The sequence below is a fragment of the Diceros bicornis genome, chromosome 6 (genome assembly GCF_020826845.1).
Source record: "Diceros bicornis minor isolate mBicDic1 chromosome 6, mDicBic1.mat.cur, whole genome shotgun sequence".
Taxonomy (NCBI): Eukaryota; Metazoa; Chordata; class Mammalia; order Perissodactyla; family Rhinocerotidae; genus Diceros; species Diceros bicornis.
The window spans coordinates 52,929,055-52,950,718 of record NC_080745.1 but is presented as its reverse complement, the minus strand read 5'-3'; the positions used below and the strand labels follow the sequence as shown (position 1 = coordinate 52,950,718).

The following is a 21,664-nucleotide window of genomic DNA, read 5'->3' as shown; positions in this document are numbered from 1 at the left end:
TCCCCCTCCACCTTCCCTCTATTCCTTTCCCTTCCTCTTCACCCAAATGAGTTTCCTAGAGTTAATTGTCACCTCCTTACTTATGTACCTAAAGTCACAATCATTTTCCATTAGACCAGTGGTTCTCAACTAGGGGCGATTTTGCCCTCCAGAGTACATTTGGCAATGTCTGGAGACATTTTTGGTTATTACATCTTAGCGGTTGCTACTGGCATCTAGTGGGTAGAGGCCTGGGATGCTGCTAAACATCCTATAATGCACAGGACAGATTTCCACAACCAAGAATTATCTGGCTCTAAATGTCATGAATACTGAAGTTGATAAAACTTCTGTTAGATCTATAGTTATGGCCATGCATTCATTAACGCAGTAACTATTTGTTGAGCATGTATTAAGCCCCAGGCACAGAGCCAGGGGCTAAGGAGACAACAGGAGCAAAAAGAACTTATGAAATTTATAGTTTAGTGAAGGAAATATGTACACGTTAAGTAATCACACAGATAAATGTAAAATTATAATACTGATAAATGTTGTAGTACTATATGTCTCTAGTTTTCTAATCCAAAGGTAGGAATATAGTTTTAGTAGTTTGCATGCAATTGCAAGAATGATAGATGAAAACTATCCTATTTAAAGTTACGGGACGTTGTCTCAACCATAAGTGTTTTTAAAGTACATTTTGAAAAAGTAATCTTCTATAATATGTCCCACCTGGTTTGATATTGTTGAATTCTTTCTCAATCATCTCTTCAGAGGTAGACAGCATTAGGTTTCTTACATAAAGGATTTTCACTGAAGACATTGTGTCTTCATCAACTTCTACTTCTGGTTCTGCCCAGTCTACTGCAATTGGATGTCCCCATAACTGAATTCTTCCTGTTGAAAAGGATCACAAGTATGATTAATTATATAGAAATCAGGACAACATCATCTCAGTTCATACTGATGGCCTTTTAAATTGAACTGACCCTTGAGGTCTTGATTGAGCAAGAAAACAAATATTGCAAGAGGTGATTATTGATTTTAAGAGAGATTCCAAATAGATGTAAGAGCTGGCTGGAAGGGAGTTCTAGATGACAAGTGGCTTATTATAATGACTAAGTATAAAGGAAACTAAGATGTGGTTAGAAATGGAACAGAAATGAGGCAGCAGTGGGCATGTTTGGGTCCTAGAACAGCTTTCACAGGGTGAATATAGTAGTTGAAGGTGAGATGGCAAAAGGGGAGAAAGGAAAAGAATGGATTTAGGGCTCAGACATAGAGTCTGACTTATGTTGCGTTAGAAAGGTCATTAAGAAGTATGTCTGCTGCTATTGGAATCTGTGTGGCCAGGGGCCACCAGTGAGCTGTCCAAAAAATGGTGCATTGGCAAGGGTGGGCAGGGCTCAGGCACCCCTAGTTTGTTCTCTGTCCCTTACACTTGGTCAGGGCTCCAACAGACTGTGTTGCCTCCTGGTTGTCTCTCTGTCAGAATATTAACAACTTGGGAATCTGGAGAAAAAAATTTTTTTATCCAAATGAAGAAGACAAAGAGCAATGGAAGAGTGTATGATGAGAAATTGAGCTCTTCTTAAAAGTGTAGTTGTTATCCATGAGTATGTATATTTTTGTATTCCTATAATTGCAATTCATTGAGTGTCTTGCAGTATACTATGTACTTCCCGTGTGCTATCTCAGTTCCTTCTCACAGTACCTCTATAAGGAGGGGGACGATCTTCTCAATTTTACAGAAGAGGAAATGAGCTTTACAGAGGATAACTTGCCCAGATCTGTTTCACTTCTCCACCACTCCCTTTTGTTTTTTGTTACTTAGCCCTGTACCTCTACACAGTGCAGATCCACATTGAAATGAGGAGAGGAGGGTGAGGGTCAACTCAATTTCTAAATTTGATTGGAAATCTTGTTTATTTTTTATAAGTTGTTTTGGAACGAGCTATATCCTGGAAGCAATACAAAGGTTGAGAGAACAAAATCAGAAATTCTCAGTATTGGTAAGGGTTTAGTTGTTTAATTATTACACCTGGGAGGCAATTATTTTCAACCAAAATGCATCTTTTTATTCTTTGAAAAGCAGTCAATGAAAGCATCTGTGGCACTGACATTTTAAAACCCAAACAAAGAATAGATGCATCCTAATGAGTTAGCTGATCCTAGAGAGGCTGGCTCTTGCTACCCCAGCGATCTGGATACCTTGTTCTGCGTTGAATCCCAGAGGATAGTTTTCTTCATTACTCTCTTCCTTCCCCTCGTCTTCCCTTTTACCCCTCCCTTCCTTTTCCTTCTATTCCTTTTGCTTACCTTCCCTTCCTTTTCTATGCTTTATATAGACTTTGCTGTTTCTCTTACCCCAAGATCTCTACGGCTCCCAGGTGACTCTAGTGTCTGTAGCCTAGTGGTTCTCAACCTTGGCCCCACACTGGAAGAGCTTTAAAAAATACTGAAACTCGGGTTCCACTCAATGGTGTGCCGGACCGAATTCCTATCCACTTGCAAGAATAGATTGTTAAATTTTCAGAATTTTGTGAGCCAGTTAATGTCACCTTGGTAGCTTGAAATCAGCCACAGTGGAAGTGTTAATACCATGGAAATCCGCAAATGCTACAGATCAGGGCTTTTGATTTTCCCCTGGGAGTTGGCTGTTAAAGCTTTACCAGCTCATCGCTGACCCCTGGACTCTCCTTCCTAGTTCTGATATAAGTGGTCTGGTCCTCAGGACTCTTAAAATCACCTCAGTTCATTCTAACATGCAGCCAAGGTTGAGAACCACTGTTCTAGTACATTGGCTTTTGCCTTCCCAGCCTGGGACCATGGTAAGCTGTCCACAGGTCTGAAGATAGACAAAAGGCTAAAATGGAGAGAAGCGAGAGGAGGTATGGGAAGTAGTGATTTCTACAAACATCTCTGTGGAAGTCAGTGTTGCAGAGTGATTTGGGAACATGAGCTTTGAAAACAGACAAGTTCAAATATCAGATCAATGATCCTGTCTAGAAAACATAATCCTTCTAAGCATCAATTTTCTCATCTGTAAAATTGGGATAATAAAAGTACCTACTTAATAGGATTGTTGTGAAGACAAAAGGACGTGATGCATATAAAGGACTTACTTTATCACTTTTAAACGATGATACAACAATGTTCTCTCCTCTTAATACTCTTTTTTGGTCTATTTTCTTGTATATTTCCTCAGAAAATGCACTTTTTTTTTTTTTAAGATTTTATTTATTTTATTTTTTCCCCCCAAAACCCCAGTGGATATTTGTGCGTCATAGCTGCACATCCTCCTAGTTGCTGCATGTGGGACTCGGCCTCAGGATGAACGGAGAAGTGGTGCCTCGATGCGCACCCGGGATCCGAACCCGGGCCACCAGCATCGCAGCGCGCGCACTTAACCACCAAGCCACGGGGCCGGCCCAGAAAATGCACTTTTTGAGTGCAATGTTTAGGTATGATATTTTTAGAATTGCCTCTGTCATTTAGAAGAGAGCAATGTACACTGTAGATGCTTAATAAATATTTCCACTCTGAGTGGTTCCCCACATGTTCCTATTTACCTCCCATGCATGTGGATGCCCAGTATCATTAATTGACAGATTTAGTGGTGGATCACAAAATTTGGTTTCACAAGAATCATCTGGAAAACTTAAAAACACCAGTGCCCCAACTTTGCAACCCAGAGAAGAAGATTCAATTGATTAGAGGTTGATTTGAGAACTGACCATGTTTAGAAGCCTCCTCAGGTGATTCAGATTTGCAGCCCTCAAAGGATAATCATTGATTTAGATTACTGGTTCTCAAATTTGCAGTCCCAGGAGCAGTAGCATTCTGGAAACTTGTTGTAAATGTTAATTATCAGCCCCCACACCAGACCTACTGAATCAGGGAACTCTGGGGGTGGGGCCCAGCAATATGTGCTTTGACAAGCCCTTCAAGTGATTTTTATGCAGGCTAACGACTGTTAGAACTTTTTTCAGAGCATCTTTAAAATGCTTTGATAGCCTCTGAGTTGGATGCAACAACTTTGTTCCGTACACACCTCAGCAAAGACACATTTTGTCAAGAGAGAGCTGCCACTATTAACAGAGGAGGTAGGTAGCTAGGGAGCCAATACATCACATCAGACAAGAATTTTCTCTCTGTCTCCAAGTCTGGATCAATTAAGAAGGAAAAGCGTCTTATGGTCCTTGCTTATCAGGTATCTTAAAGATCTCCTCATTCTTTCAAACTAGGCTCTCCAGAGGATTGCCAATTACCGAAATTCTTTGTTGCTGTTGAATCTATGGTGAGGTAATAGGTAGAGTGTCCAAATGGGTAATAGATTTTACTCTCAGGCCTCAGTAGAAATGAAAGTTTGCTCTGGCTGGCTTTTCACCACTCTGCCTCATCTTGTTAGTCTGCTGATGAGGCAGCCCGACTAAAGTCCAGTTGAATGAAACTCAATGCAGCTGAGACCAACCCAAAGGGCTGTAGGCGAGGGGGCTGCCTCAGATCATAATGAAGATAGGTAGTGAATGGGGAGAGCGAAATAGCCTCTATATTGGGGGATCCTGGACAGAGAATCCATAAGGAAAAGTCAGGACCTTGGATGGAAGCATAAGAAAGCGCTGGAGAATTCCTGAAGCCCAGCTGCTCAGCCCTGCCTGTCCTAGTCAGCTCAATTCAGATAGACAGAAACTCTTTCTGTGGGTTAATATGCTGTTTCTTTGAAGAGAAGGGAAGCTGACAGGAAGTTGAGATTCTCCAGGAACACTGATTGGCCCCTGAAAACTATCTTTCTCCCATTCTGGACCCTCTTTTACTGTTATCCTCCCCCACCCCCAAAATGATTGTGCGTATTCCGGTTTTTTGTTGTTGTTTTTTGCTGAGGAAGATTCCCCTTGTGTTAATATCTGTTGCCAATCCTCCTCTTTTTTTGCTTGAGAAAGATTAGCCCTGAGCTAACATCTATGCCAATCTTCCTCTTTTCTTTATTTTCTATGTGGGACACCGCCACAGCATAGCACGGCTGGTCAGTGGAGTAGGTCCTTGCCCAGTATCTGAACAAGTGAACCCGGGCCACGGAAGCAGACTGTGTGGAACTTGAACCACTTGGCCATGGGGCCGAGCCCCGTACTTTTGTTTTTACAAACAATGAAGGAGGATAGTGATTAAAGTGGGCTGGAGTAGTCGCAGCCAGTTTCTCAAGGAAGTGGCAGCTGAGCTGGGGTTTTGAAAGCCATGAGTCAGCAGAGAGAGGGAGGGGTAGGTCATTCTATTAGGGGATACAGCATTATAAATGAAGGAGACAAAAACGAGCATGGCATTGTCTAGGACATTGAGGAGTTGGTCCTGATAGAAAGGAGAGTTTTCACTGGGAAATAGAAGGTAGCAAATATGGTTGTAAAGACAGGGGCCATGAATGAAAGGCCTTGAATGATAGGCTGAGAGATTTAATCTTTATCTCATATGCAGCAAGGTGGTGGTGAATATTTTTCAACTGAGAAGTGACACTATTCAGCCTATCAACAGATAGAGATTGAATTTCTACTATTTGCAAGAACTTGTTGAATGGATGACATCGTATCGTGGGAACACTAACCTGGTGGTAATGTTCAGGATGGAGTAGGCAGAGGGTGGGGTGCATCCAAGGGAGAGAAGAGCTGGGAGAATTATTAGGGGACTTTAAAAAAAAAATCTATGTTTGGGAATATATGTGTTTAGACTATAATGATGGCCTGAGAACAGGATGGATATGAGGGACTTTCAATGGCAGAATTGTTGGTGTTGAAGAAGAGAGGAGCTGAAGAGGACAGCGAAATATTAAGTTCAGGTCACTGAGAGGCTAGGTATGTCCCATGAGGGGTTTTAGTGATTCTATGCACCTGTGAGTCAGAAGACTTGACCATTGGGTAGTGAGGAAGTAGTGAATGGAAGCTTCAGCATGAAAAATATCCCCCTCTCTGATACATTCAGCAATATTTTGAGCTATCTCATAATTTTTTCACTTTACGCTGCCTTCATGAAAATATTACTAAAAAATTTCCCCAAGTTCAGAAGCCATCTTTCAATTTTGAAAATTTCTAGAGGGCTAATCCCACTGTTGGTGGGTTTTGTTTTTAAGAATGTGTATAAGGACAACATAAATCTAGGTGTTTTTATTGTTTTGTTTTTGATTCTGTAGGCTCTCCCATAATGTTCATGAGAAGAGTTGATTTCAATGTGTCCAGTCTGTCATTCTTAAAATCCTGTTATCATTTTAGTACCTTACTTTGTGTAAATTTTAGTGAATACTTTAGAATGGGCAGAGGACTTTCAGCAATTTTTCTTAAGTTGATCTGACTGAGGCAGTGTTTTGATGCAGTCTTTTAAACTCAGGCATTGATGGTTATTGCCCATATGGGACCTACCCGGTGTTTGTAGCACCCAACAAAGGTGCTTTTCTATGGAGAGCTATTATTTCTATTCCCCCAAATGAGGCAGAAATTATTAGACTCTAGGGAGTCGTAATAAAAGTATATCACTTACTTGCCATTGGGATAATGTATCACTTGTAGGTTTCTTATTTCTACATTGTAAGGGATAATATACCCTATTTCTAATAAGCCTGGTAACAAAATCTATATATGAAGATAACTGTTGATTGATATATTTACTTGTAAGAAGATTCTTCACTTTAAGGATTCATTATAGAGTTGCTATAGCTTAAAGTTCTGGATTTCTCCAGTGTGTGTCAATCAGACAATGCATAGAATGAATATTTTTCAGAACCCAGCCTGAGAAAACGTCAGGGAACTGAATCTACTGTGCGATAGCTAAGAAGGATGAAGAATTTAGAATGCGACATAACCAAAGATAGGGAGCAAAGAAAGAACAGCAAGCGTCTGCTTTCTTTGCTAAGGAGCACAGCAGGCTGAGGCAGGCAGGACAGAGTGGAGAAGTCTCATCTTTGAGGAAGGGGTGCCAACCTGGTAGAAGCTTCCTCCTGGCCATAGCGGCTGCCCGATGACTCTCATACTCCACGAAGGCAAAGCCCCGGTTCTTGGTTTTATCTGCAGCGCTTGGGTAGACAATGACGTCGACAACTCCTTCGGTGACCTTTTTCATCTCTGATAAGATTTCTTCTCTCTTTTTGGTTTTTGGGATTCCCCCAACAAACAATCGGCAGTTGTCTACGCTGGCACAGACCCCTAAGAGACGCCCATTTCTGCAAAAAGAGCGGGCATTTTGGTTGGTGAGAATCTTTGTGTGATTAAGGTTTAAGACTGAAGTTGAAAATGTATGGCCCTGGACCAGATATGGTCTGCAGATGTGGGATGTTTGGTCTTCATAGTGTTAAAACTATTTTTGGCGAGTCGTGACTGCTTTTGAGAAATCGGAAGATGTAAACGTTGGATCTACATTTTTAAAGGAAAAAAATTATTTGAAGCTGAGTAGCATCTACTTTCTTTAGAATGGACATGGATTCACCAGTTATCGTCAATCCTCACCACTCCCTAATGTACCCCCAATAGGAGGCCTTTACTGCTGGCCCACATTACTCATGTCACCAGCCTGGCTCTGGAGGCATTTGAGTTTGCACCATTGGTGCTCCTTTTCTTTTCAAGTCAAATAGAGAAGCTATTCTGACACGATTGCTATTAAAAATAGTTCCCTATACTTGAACAGATTTTCACATATCATCTCATTTGGCCTTCACAAGGAGCCTGTAAAATGGGCAGAGTAGGTGTTATTTCCATTTTACAGATGAAGAACTGGAGACTCCAAGAAATTAAGTGACTTGCTTTAGATTTTATAGATTTTAAGGGATGAAACTGGCCTCCAGATTCTCAGTTCAGTCCCCGTTTCTTCCACTGTACAGTGTTGCTTATCAGCAAGTTGACATATACCTTCACTGGCAGAGTGTAGATTGATTTAAGTTTTCTGGAGGACATTTGGCAAAATCTAACAAACGTCTTACGTGTGCATAACCTTTGACCAAATAATGCTCCTTAGAAAGTGACATTAGGAAGCAGAAATGAGCACCAAGATTTATGTATAAGGATATTCATTGTTGTTATTTAAAACATACCCCAAATTGGAAATGAGCAAAATACACCATATAGGACCTGTTTAATGTATCTCAACTGAGATGTTGTTTATTGTTATTGTTATTTGTCATCCTGGTTCTTGCCCACTAAATGCCAATAGCCACCCATTAGGTCATCCAAAAATGCCTCTTCATCTTTCTGAATGCCCCATAGGGTGGACAATACTGCTTCTGACTGAGAATCACTGATAAACAAAAGATGAGCATTCACACTGTAGAATGCTCTGCAGTCATGAAACACAGTAATGTAGAAGAATATATATTGGTTAAAAATCTAGTTTATGATATGCTGCTCAGTTAAAAAAAAAAAGACTGTAAAATAAGAATATGAGAAGGCCATTTTGATTAAAACTATATAGAAAATCTAGAAAAACAATAAAAAGTCAACATAGTGATTATGGAGTTATGAGTTATGGAGGAATGGTTTTAACTTTTATTACTTTTTGATTTTTGCTCTTTTTTGTGTTGTGTATTAGGCTGTGTGACTTTTGTAATAACACAAAATTATTAAAAAGGGTAAAGTTCCCTTAACAGAAACTACTTGTTCATCATGAATAAAAGCACTCAGCCAGGTGAGTGGGAAATTTCTCTGATTTCTTGGAACTAGTGGCTCTCAGTTGTGTGGCAGGTGTTCTGACCAGGATTGAGCCACTGTCCTAGTTGTCTTCTGTGCTTTGCTGAAGAACCAAGGACCGCATATCAGATCTGTGATAGGTCCATCTCAGTCTGGTGAACCTTGCCCTAGGAATGTGGTTTTGCTGGGGGGAGGGGAGTGTTGATAAAGTGATCTTTCAGGTTTTTTTTTTTTAGCTTAAAAAAACCCCTCTATTCCAAAATATTATTTATTTAGAAATTATATTATTTTTGATAGTTAGAGGGCCAGTCAGGCATCAGTTACCAGCAGGGGGAGCCTAGACTCTCCATATCCTATTTTTAAACCAGTGTGGTTTGTCAGGCACCTTTCCCGGAATTGCTTGGAGACGAAAAGCCATCTCTCAAAGGCTGAGGGCACGACTTTAATGTCTTCAGAAGCCAGGCATTTAGACCATGCTCAGTGAATATTTGATGATGAGGAGGATGATATGACAATTGTGGGTTTTTTCCGGATAAGAAGCTTATCTCTCCCCTGAGACATAGCGGCTAAAAGCAAATTGAAGGTTATTCTCTTCTCTGCAAGAAAGATTCCCTTTCTGGCAGGACTGATCCAAGGCAGAGAGGAATTAGGTGAGGTTCGTTCTGGAGCATCTATTCTGCTATTTCACATTCCATTTACCCTACTCCTTAAATTTTGAAGTCACTCTGTGCCTTCACCTTGCTTCTGATATCCATCCTGAACTTTGACTGGAATTTTGGCTACCAACTTTATCTTTTCAAATGCTTTGCCCTAGTTCTTCTTTTCTTTCTTTTGCTCCTCCTCCACCATCACCACCATCATTACAATTAGCAAACATGTATAGAGCATCTGATATGTGTCAGGCATGGAGCTTTACATGCGTTATCTCATTTGTTTTTCACAACACTCCCATGAGACAGGTATTTTTTTATCTCTATTTTATAGATGAAGATACTGAAATTCCCAGAGGATACTGTTATTTATTAGTGACCATACGAAATTGATTGTATTCGTTATTCATACCCTATATATTTTCAACAAATACTGACAGTGTGTGTGTAACAATGTGTTAAGTAGATACAGCAAAATCTATTGATTCCCCACATAGTCAATTCTACATCCATCTCAACTTAAACACCATTTTGGGAATAACCCTTACTGTTAAGATGTCTAGGTTCCATGAAAGACCAAGGAATGGGGAATCTTCCAATCCCTGAAACCATATAACTGTAATATTATTCCAAATATTTTCAAAACCTTTAGTATATATTACTTCATGTGACGAATACTCAGAACATCTCTGTGTGATCAGATGCTAATGATAAAACTGATGCTAAAAGAGGTCAAAGGATTTGTCCAAAGAAACCTGTGTTTTTATCTCCTGATTCCCACACCGAACAATCCTCCACATACCAGACAGAACTCTTTTGGGTCCATCGAGGCATGTGTGGGAAGGGGACCTCCTTTATACTTTCTCCAAGACTCTATTCCAGAATCCAACCTTGGAACTGAATGGCTAGGCTACTAGTAGTTGCCAAATCCAATGGATCTTTTCGTGGCTAAGAGATTTAAGAAAAATGACCCAGTAGTTGATTGATTTACAGAATTATAAGGAGAATGCATGACTCATTTGGGCCTATAGGAAGTGAGAGAAAAATAATGGTAGGAAATCTACTCTATTAGTATTCATCAAATTTAAAATTCCATCAATTTTAAGGTGCATCTCTATTACAGAAAGGAAATGCATGTGAAAAACTGCATCTTAGAATTGATGAATGTGCTAATATGTAACAGTTCTACCATTTATTGGTATACTGCTGTGTTCCAAACGCTGGGCTAAACATTTTAAAATATTTTTGGATCCCTACAAAAAACCTGTGAAATGAGTATTATTATCCCCACTTTATAGATGAGGAAATTGAGGCTCAGAGAGGTTAAGTTACTTGCTGGCACTCAAGAGAGACCTGTCTGACCCCAAAACCATTGCTTTGTAACTGCTGCACAGTTTAAAGTAGTTTTTTAATCTTTCTTGTAGATGGCCCAAGGCTTCCTTTAAGAAAGGATTTATGACAGTTCCTTCTCTAAGTGAAGGTTTTAGAACTCAATTTCATCAAGTTAGCCCCATTTCCACTTTATAAAAATCAGTTATTGATTGCACAGGGTCAGTTATGTTCTGACACCCTCCGCTAGTCCCATCATTTTACATATTGCCTATATATGGCCTCCAAATTCACATTTCACCGTGACCTCTCTCCTGACTCCAATATCACATACACAAGCACCTCTTCAACACCTCCCCTGGGATGTCTAATGTGCATCTCAAATGTAAATTTCCCCAAACTGAGCTCTTGATGTTCCTACTCTTCTAGTCTTTTCCATCCCAATGACACTATCTCATCCATAGATACTTGGACCAAAATCCTGGGTTTCCTCCCTGAATTCTAAATTCACTCACTCTAAATCCAATACTTAGCCAATCTTGTCTATTCAACTACCAAAATATACCCCAAATCTGACCCCTTTTCACCTCCTCCACCACTAACCCCCTTGTGCAGCCACCATCATCTCTTGTCTAGATCCAGACTACTACAGGAGCTTTCTCGCTGGCTTCTCTCCATCAATCCTTAGCCTGCTGAAGTCCCTTCTTCACCCAACAGCCAGAGTAATGTCTTAAAAAGCATGAATCTAATTAAAACCCTCCTATGACTCCCCTTTTTATTAGAATAAAATCCAAATTCTTAATCACGGAGTATAAGGCTCTCCAACTGTATTGCCTTCAACCCTCCTCTCTACTCTGTTCCAGCTGCTTTATTGGCTTTCTTTCTGTCCCTCTAACACATCAAGCTTGTGGTGATTTTGGGATCTTTGCACTTGCTCTTCTTTCTTTCTCTGGAGTAATCTTCCTCCAGGTCTGACTGTCACGGCTGACGCTTTTCATTCAAGTCTCGGATCAAATTCTACTTTCCCGGAGAGTATTTTCCTAAATACACCAAGCTAGAGCAGCAAACTCCACACACAACTTTATTCCATTTCCTTGTTTTATTTTTTCATACTCTTTTAAATAGTGTTATGTATCCATTTGCTTATTATGAGGCTAGGAAAGTGTACTTGATATTTCCAATATTTTGAACAGGGAAAACCACATATTTATGAAATGGATAAATTAATGAATTTTGTTTCTTTGAACATTTCACAGAACTTAGTTTGTCGCCTTATATAGTGTTGATACTCAATAAATATTTCATTAAATTGATTTTCACCAAAGAAAAGAACTATCCTTTTTTATTTCTGGTTTGGCTGTCTTTTGCGTATACTATGTTAGATAAACTTGATAGAAGAACAGATACAGGTACATTGTGTGATTCACTTTTAATCTAAAAGAAGTGGATCTTACCTAATTTCATAATTATTAAGTTGCTTGATTGCATTCTTGGCTTCCTGTTTATTTGAGAATGTTACAAATGCATATCCTCTATTGTTGCCATTAAAATCCATCATCATCCTCATTTCGTAAATTTTACCTATCTACAAGTAATAGAAAAAGAGAACATTCATATTTATACATTTGTAATTCCAAGTGGAACACACACAGACAATGTTTTCTGATGTCTATCTTCGCTGTGTTTGGCATTTGCATCCCGTGTGGAATGGTTTGCATATTTTCATGCTGGGTTCAGATCTGTTATCTGACTCATGGGCAAAGTCAAGTTAAATAAAGAAAACGTGTACAAGTGGCATTTCAGCCTGAGTTAACAAAATATGTGCCTGACAGAGCGAGTGACCTTTCATCACACAATTATCTGTGGATTTATACAACGTGTTAGGGACCAGAAAACGCATTTGTCATCAGAAGTACAATTTCTTCATAGATTTGTCCTTGCCCTCTATGTTGACCTCTGAAATTCCCAGTTTTATTTTTACTTGATCATACTCTACCACTGATGTTTAAAACAAAAACCAGGAACACTCATTTGGAACCTTGCCTAACTGACTTCCTAGCTGTCTTTTTCCCCCACCGTGACATCAAGATGAACACAGAAGATGTTTCAGAGGCTGGTCTGGGGACCCCTGTTGTTTTCTCCCTCTGTGGGCTGAAGGTAAATGCTAGGTTTATCCAACAGACCCCAGGGCCAGGACCTCCACAGTAGGAGGGCACTCACTCTGTCCCTCTGGCGACAGTTCTTCTGCTTTGCCTGCACACTATTCCCTCCTGCTACCCCAAATGTTCTCTAGCAATCCAGACTCAGCAGTTTATTATTGCGGGCTGCTGTAGGAAGTGTGGACCAAATAGGAGGAGCATGTGCAAGGAGAAGAGGTGTCAATAGGCATATGCTATTACCTCAGTGGTTGGTTGCTTCTCGGCTCAGCCTTACCCCGCCCATCCTACCTCAAGGTATTCAGTGATGACACCAATTCTCCTGGGCTCATTAGGAAAGAGCTTCACCTGATGTGCTTCATGTGTTTCTTGGCGTTCATTTTCAGATTCACTATTTAAGATTCTTACAGGATTAAGTCTTCATAATTTGTGCACATGCCAAGTGAGATTGTTTGTATAAAATTAGGAGCAGTTCTGAATCTGACGCTGAGTTATACACACACACACAATCGATTTTGGCATTTAGGGAAAGAAATAGCTAAACTCTCGTTTTTACTAAATTTTCTAGGAATGTGGTTGTTTGAACACCACTTCGTAAATTATTGAAAATAAATTTTAATTTTGTATTCTCCCTTTAACTTTGGGTTTAGTAACAAAATATCATTTGGAATTAAAACTAAGGAAATTTATTCCTTAATTATATAATGACTTTGAGGGCCGGCCCCGTGGCTTAGCGGTTAAGTGCATGCGCTCTGCTACTGGTGGCCTGGGTTCGGATCCCGGGCGCGCACAGAGGCACCGCTTCCCTGGCCGTGCTGAGGCCACCTCCCACATACAGCAACTAGAAGGATGTGCAACTATGACACACAACTATCTCCTGGGGCTTTGGGGGGAATAAAAGGAGGAGGATTGACAATAGATGTTAGCTCAGAGCCGGTCTTCCTCAGCAAAAAGAGGAGGATTAGCATGGATGTTAGCTCAGGGCTGATCTTCCTCACAATAAATAAATAAATAAATAAATACATAAATACATACATAAATAAATAATGACTTTGAGAAACCATGTTATTAATCTTGCTGTTGCATTAGGGCAGTCAAGAAATTCAAACTCATAGAAGGAAATTTCATTCTGGATCAATAGGTATAGGCACACATTTGAGCCATGACAAACATACACATTATTTTTACGTGAAAATGTTATACTTTATAAAATCATATTAAAATGTGGAGTTGGAGCAATATCTTATTTTAGACAGGTTGTTGTAGTGTTAATTTAGATTGATAGACACATTGAGTTTGCAGTGAGATGGCTGTGCCACTGGAGATCAGGGATTGAAATATAGATTTGAAAGTCATCAGCAATGGTAGTTCAAGCTGTCAGTAACAGGACAGAGAACTGAGTCAAGGCAGTGATAATAAGGGGACAGTCACTAACAGTTAGGAATGTTATAACTTCATCCATGATTGAGAAATGGCAATTGGAAAAGAAACCATCGCTGACCAAGAAGAATGAGAGTGAAAGCAGTGAAGAGAGTGCTGTTTTCCCCTTGAAAGATAAGAAAATTTATATTAAATTTCAACTCACTTTTTCACATAATGGTATAAGTTCATCCTCAAAAAGGTCTCGGGGAAGTTTTCCAATAAAAATTTCACAGCCCCTTTCTGGAGGTGCAGCATCCCAACCAGGAGGAGGGCCACCATATTTTCTTTGTCCATTTTCCTGCAAATCCAGTGTGGATTGTATGAGGGAGAGAAGAAAACAATATAGAATCTTTAGTTTGAGTTCTTCGATTATTTTCAAAATCATTTCACAATAAGGAACATATTTATCATTGACAAGTAATAGTAGTGGACTGGTCAGAGGATAAAAATCAAAGTCTCTTTTACATGGATTTTAATACCACGCTCTGTGCTTCAGCAACTGGCTCAAATTAAGCCTTGTGAAAACTTGTAAAGTGCTGGACAAATATAAGGAGCTACTAGTATTTTTTTTGTCATTCAAAGTCACCAGTGCCTAATAATCAAAGGATCTGACTATAATTTGAATCCAGGGCTCTGATTTAACATTGAAGTCTAAGTGTTGTGGTGGTAAGGGTTCTGGAGCTGGACTGCTTGGCTCAATAATTCACTAGCTGTGGGGACTTGGGCAAATGACTTAACTTCTCAGAACCTCAGTTTTCTCATATACAAAGTGGGCATAATACCAGCTTTTGATTAAAGGAGATAATGCATCAAATATGCATGGCACAGGTCTTGGCATGTGATACACATTCAATTAATTCTCTTCTTGCCTCCCTGGGTTTAGGCTCTTTCGTGTGCCAAGCAAGGCAATGTGAGCCCCTAAATTGAAAAATTATGAAAAATAGCATTGGAAGGACTGGACTGGCTAATTTTGGGGTTAGCTAGTGAGACACTTAAGTCTATTTTCAAAGCTGACAAGATGGTGAGAGGTGTTTGTTAATGTTGGATCTCTTTGTGGAGAACAATGCTTTCTCAGTCCAAATAAAATTAGCTTCTATTTTTTTTCCTTTGTCTAACAAACCCTTGCAAATTCAACTTCCTTTTGGAGGAGGAGTAGCACTGGTGCTTTTCTGCATTGCTATCTTTATTTTTCTAGAGGTTAAAGACCCAAAAGTGACTTCAGGGGCCCCAAAGTGAAGTATAGGCCTAATCTACCACTACTGATCTGAAACAGTTCATTTGCTGGGGAAGGATAAATTTGCTATCGACTTAGGCATAGCCAGAGTTCTTTGTCATTATTCTTTATTATGATTTTTGGAGAAAGGAAAGTATAAGGGACCAAATATCAGTACCTCTATAATTAATACTTTAAAAAGTTTTATGCTATAAAATGATACAGGTTGTTGGAAAACATGGTAACGTGTAAGGTAAAGGAAAAATTCCCCAATGCATCACCCTATCCATCCGTAGAAGTAGTTACTGTTAAGTTTGTCTGCCCTTCCAAATATTTTTCTATGTGTATTTTTAAAAGACACATTAGTTGTTCAAAGACATTGTTTTGTCTGATAGTTGTTTATTCTTTAAAACCAAAATAAAGCAGCTTTGGGGCCAGCCCCACGGCATAGTGATTAAGTTCGTGGGCACCACTTCTGAGGCTTGGGGTTCACAGGTTCGGATCCTGGGCTTGGACCTACACACCACTCATCAAGCCATGCTGTGGCAGCATCCCACATACAAAATAGAGGTAGATTGGCAACAGGTGTTAGCTCAGGGACAATCTTCCTCACCAAAAATAAATAAATTAATTCAGTAATTAAGGGGTTTAACTTAAAAACAATGTCATGAATAAACAAAAACGTTAAAAAAAAAACCTTAAAAAAAATAAAAAATAAAGCAGCTTCTAGTTTCACTGTTAAATCTTTATATATACCAACTTGAATCTTCCTCAATTATTTTATAGGTGTTAGCACAAAGGCTTTTTGGATCACAGTAATTAAATGATGTCTGTGGTTATGATCACTTTTTTATTCCTAATAATTTATATCATGTTGCTTTAAATAAAAAAAAAAGATATCAGATGGGTGTTCTACCTTGCCTTGATTACTTTTTGCTTCATACAACTGGGTGCTTTTTATTTTATTAAATATTTGCCTCAAGAGTTCTTGTATTTTTTTCTTCTTCTCCTAAATTCTTGAGGATTATCCACTAGCAAAACTTTGGTATCACTGAGAAATCTGAGAAATGAAATGTTTTTTACTTATAGAAAAAAACTTAAGAATTCAGTGGGCTTTATCTCAACGAAGAATTTCCTAAAAAATATGAATTTGATCTTTTCAGAGACATATTAAAAGTTTTATTTCCTTATTTTTTAACAAATACTTATCTAGCACTTACTACATGCCAGATACTGTTCTAATCCTCAGACAACATTATGGGTTAAGGACTAGTACTATCCCCATTTTATAGAAGACACTGAAACCAAAAGAGATTCAGTGGTTTGCTGAGGTTACATCGTTGGGAAGCAGAGAAGTCAGGATTTGAACCCAGACAGTCTGGTTCAGAGTCCATCAGCTTAATCCCAACATTTTGCCTTATTATACGGAAGCCTAACCACTTATAAGAGATCCATACATTTAAATATTTACTTATGAAAAAAATGCCATTAAATTGCAAACTCTCTGCTACATTTAAAATCCTTTCCAATTTCCAATCATTTTATTACACAAATTTTGGGGGAGAATATGTCTCATATCTATTGCTTACAGAGAGGCGTATTTCTATTGCCAAACTACAATCTACCTCCTTGGGCTGACTCAGATGATTTGGTTGATGATGATCCCTCTGAGGCCATTTCTGTATATCTTAAATGTCTAGAGGTACACCGTTCAATGGATTATTGGAATAAATTGAGTATAAATTTGGCAGTATTTTCACACTTTAGGTGACGAAACCAAACTTGCATCCCCTAATAGAAAAGTGACTATTCCAGAATTTCTAATTTGACAAGTTTTGTCTGATAGTTTAAAAATAAATAGGCAACCAGCAAACTGACCTTTTATATTTTTCCTCCAACTCTCGTCCTTTCTATAATTGCTAAAAATGTCACTAAACTATTTTGTGCATATCATGTGTATAGGAGGATTCATCTGCTTATGAGCCAAAATGATTGGGCAGGAAAGCCAATTGTCTTTCTGCGGTTTCTATAAACACTTGAAATAAATTCCCCAAGAATATGTTTTGGGGTTGTAAAGAGTCTGGCTGGTTCAGATTCTATGAAGTTCATGCACAGGGGGAGATTTGTCCTGTGAACTACCAACTGGGCTTGGAATGCACCAGTGGTGAAGGGCCAGGCCAATTTAAGACAGGCCCTGGGCGTTAGTCATGGGGTTAGAATAGCTGTTCATTACTCAGAAAGGATAATTAGGGGCTGGATTGCTGGTATTTTAGGCACTATTTTTACAGTTGAGGAGTTTAAAATAGGTAAAGCCCAGTTATAACCACTCTTTCCCCTCCTGGCTGGTGTCCTTCTCCTGGGATGCATTCCCCCCCAGCAGCACAGATGTATTAATAGTTTATAGGTTTTTGTTTTCCATGAGAGAATGTTCATTAAACTCTGGGAACTTTCATTTTTCCAATTGAAGACTTGGAAACCATTTACTCTCTCTAGTCACACATAAATAGGTGAAAACCTTCAACTATGTAAATTAAAAATTGAAAACCTAATTCTAACTATAAATCCAGCAGCTTTAATTTAAATATTGAATACTGAGCCAACCCAGTAACTCAGTTTATGTGTCAAGAGTATTTGGAAGTTTCTTCTGTCACAGATATTTTAAGCCTTTCATGATGGAACCATAGAGTCTTTAGGAAATTATGTATACCATCTTCTTGATCTTGGATAAAACCACTCAACCTTTAATAAATGATTCTAAGCATTAAATCCTAGCTTGAAGGTCAACTGGACTGAGTTAATTTTGGCCACCTGGCATTTGATATTTTTATACATCTGGCGAATCTGGGCAAAACTGCCTTTTCCTACGGAAGTTAAAAATGCCAGATACTTGCTTTTCCAGCTTCCCTTGCAGCTGGGACAGTCTTAGTTATAATACAGTAAAATTGAATTCTGGTGCAGAAATTGTGATGGTGCAAACCTTTACTGCTGAACACTTCATGATGGTGGATACATTTTATCTTTCCAGTTTTGTGATCTGGTTTTGGGTTTCATTCCTAAAAGCTTACTCTTAAAACTAGTTCTCCAAATCCAAAGTTTCTGTAAACCAATACCTTTTTAATAAACTCCTTTTCTGCTTAATCAGCCAGAGTTGGCTCTGTTACTTGCGCATAACAGTAACAGCAGCAAAAAACAACAGCTACAGCAACAGCTAACCCTAACTGAGTCAGGCACTCTTAAGGTCTGTACATGCATTAACTCACTTAATCTTCTCAACAAAACTATGAGGATGAGACTATTACTTTCATTTTATAGATGAGAAATCCAAGGTACAGAATGTGTTTGAAGTCATGCAAGCAGTAAATGACAAAGACAAAATTTGAATCCTGAGTCCATGCTTGTAGTCATGACATTATTTTTCTTTGTGTTTTTTTTGTGTGTGTGTGTGTGAGGAAGATCAGCCCTGAGCTAACATCCATGCCAACCCTCCTCTTTCTGCTGAGGAAGACCGGCTCTGAGCTAACATCTATTGCCAATCCTCCTCCTTTTTTTCCCCAAAGCCCCAGTAGATAGTTGTATGTCATAGTTGCACAACCTTCTAGTTGCTGTATGTGGGACGCCGCCTCAGCATGGCCAGACAAGCAGTGCGTCGGTGCGCCCCCAGGATCTGAACCCAGGCCACCAGTAGTGGAGCGCACACACTTAACCACTAAGCCATGGGGCCGGCCCCCTCTTTGGTTTTTATATTAACTCAATAGGCTTTTTTTACAGATGAGGAAACTGAGTCCAGAGATATTATGTGACTTACCTAAAGTCACACAGGTGTAATTTATTGCAGAAAACACTAGACTAAAGGTCCTATGATTCTTAATCTGGTGAACTTCATGGCACATATACTGTTCAAAAGTCATGATGACTTTTCTTCTCAGGCTTACCAGCCTCATAATTCTGTGTTGAGTGTTACATCTACTTTCTTGTTCATCTTCAGGGAACATGGAGACCAGATGGTTTGTTCCCTCGCATAAGTGAGCCCATTCATAAACTGGAAGGACATTAATGAATGAACCCTCATTCAGTCTGTTTTTTTTTCCTAGGTAGTAATTTCAATCCCTTTAATAACGATTATTTGGAAATTTTATATTCCAAATCTGTAATTTTCCCAGTTATTGATTTATGAGCTTGAATAAAAGTCTCTATTAGACATTATGTCTATTACTTTCCACCTATATATCACGTATATATCACTTAAGGAGATGTGTATATATCTCAAGTCTAAAGGGCCTTAAATAAGATGAACCAAAAGGATCCTTTTAGATGTGATTGTACCTTTGGCATGCTTATGACATTTTTGTTGCCTGAGGACAACAGACAGTGCTATAGGGAAACTTCATTCTGTTAATTCTATATAAAAGATAATAATCTGTTTTGTATATAGTTTGTTCACCTTCACATCTCATTAAGATCAGTGACTTCATGTTGGTAAAATCTATTTTTGGCTGACAATTTTTAGAAAGCAGAATTTAATTTATATACTATAGAAGTTGGCATTACCCTTATTAGCTTTTTTTTTTTTTTACAATCATTACAAAGCATATGCTATATGAATGCCAAGTATTATTTTTCCAAAAATAGAGCAATAACAATTGTGATATAAAGACTGAATAAATGGGATGTTGAAATTTGTAGAAATGTGGAGCTGCAGTTAGAAACAGAGAGGACAAGCTAGAGCATGAACATAATGGGCAAATATAAATTTAGTTTTATCATCATACAGTCCAGTGTTTCTCAAAATGTGGTATGTGAGATGATATTAGGCACTTTATAGGCCAATGTTTTATTTTACATTATGCATTTTATTGTACATTAGAAAAATATAATTTTCATGTACTTAAATCCTGTGGATTTTTCACTTACATAAGTGAGAAAAAGTTTACTTTTAAAATTACCTTGAATAAAAAGTGAGTTAATTTAATGAATTCTCAGTAAATAATATTATTGGTGGCATGTATTTATGGCAAAAATCATGAAGAAATGTGCAAGTAGCTTTTGGCTCTTGAAAATTGATTTGTTTCACTCTCCTCAAAGCCCTCACATTTGATCTTAAAAAATGTATAATATAGTTCTTCCAAGAAAATGACTTTTAGAAAATTATGCATCATGTTCCTATTTCACTTTGGAAGGCTGTTGAAGGCCTATTGCCTAGGAAAATATTCCCAATTTCATTTCAAGTTATTAGTTGTCTTATGGAGGCAGAACTAATTTATGTTATCAATGATGCATTTACTAACATCATCGTTGAATATTTTCCCTTTACCTTTAAGGATTAAGTGTAGTAAACCACCCTTTAGGAATTCAGCATCTTAATACTTAGAGTGTTTAAAAGCAAACCATCTTTTAAAATAACTTGTATTTTGTAAAGCTTTTTGTAATATAAGTTTTTGGCCAGTTCATGGGAATATTAAATTAAAAAATATCCTTAAACAAAATTAGAAATCAGAAAACATTTTTCTTTGAGTGTGTCTCTACATAAGAGAACAAGTAAAATGCCAACTCACTTCTAAAACCTTCTGTTCACATTTTGCAACGAAGTTCACATGATGATGGACTGCAGAGCAGATGTGTACTTTTTTGAGACCAGGATTTGCTGTGTTCGTGCTCACTTCTGGGTTTAGACATGTGTCTTGACACACTGCTCCAATCCACAGGAACCTCTCAATTCCATCCAAGAAATGGCTAGGTGAAAGCTTAGGTGATTCCTTTGTCCATAGTGGGCTTTTATCCTTTTGGAATGTGTAATTTATTCAATAGACCCATCAACTTTTTATTTACTTATAGATACAATTTGCCTTTTGGAATTGACTAATATTGTAGCAGTCAAAGATCTGGTTAAATTATATAAAGCTTTCACATGCAGTTAAAGACGTTTGTCCACGTGCAGGTAAAGAACATTTAGTTTGAATAATTGCTCTCCTGTCCTCTCCTAGTTCAACACATGCCAAGGTGAATTCCATCGAATGCTATTTTTTTACGGGAGAAACATAAATTTTATACAGTGAGAAATTTTGTACAGTCATTATTCTCCTTACCACATTTCTATGAATTTTAATTTCTGACAAGCTGGGGGACTTGGGAAGGCACAAAATCTTTCCTGACTAAATTCTTCATTTGTAAAGAAATAGAGTTGACTGGGTGATTGCAAAGTCTTACCCTTTTGAGAGTGTTAGGATGCTTGTGAAAGGGAGGCTGACACCATATTTAAAT

General features: G+C 38.4%; 2 protein-coding genes across 3 annotated transcripts in view; one reads left to right on the top strand and one right to left on the bottom strand.

Moving 5' to 3' along the window:
- The window catches only part of ASAH2 (N-acylsphingosine amidohydrolase 2), a 213,628-nt gene that overhangs the window by 168,730 nt on the left and 23,234 nt on the right, over nt 1-21,664 (top strand). The window lies entirely within an intron of this gene.
- A1CF (APOBEC1 complementation factor) overlaps nt 1-21,664 on the bottom strand; it is a 51,698-nt gene that overhangs the window by 20,899 nt on the left and 9,135 nt on the right. For both annotated transcript variants that reach the window (XM_058543440.1, XM_058543441.1), the window contains exons 2-5: nt 14,357-14,491; nt 12,070-12,200; nt 6,942-7,180; nt 712-876 (exon numbers count right to left, since the gene is read on the bottom strand). In XM_058543440.1, coding sequence (XP_058399423.1) covers nt 712-876; nt 6,942-7,180; nt 12,070-12,200; nt 14,357-14,491 — 670 coding nt within the window. The remainder of the gene's footprint in view (nt 1-711; nt 877-6,941; nt 7,181-12,069; nt 12,201-14,356; nt 14,492-21,664) is intronic.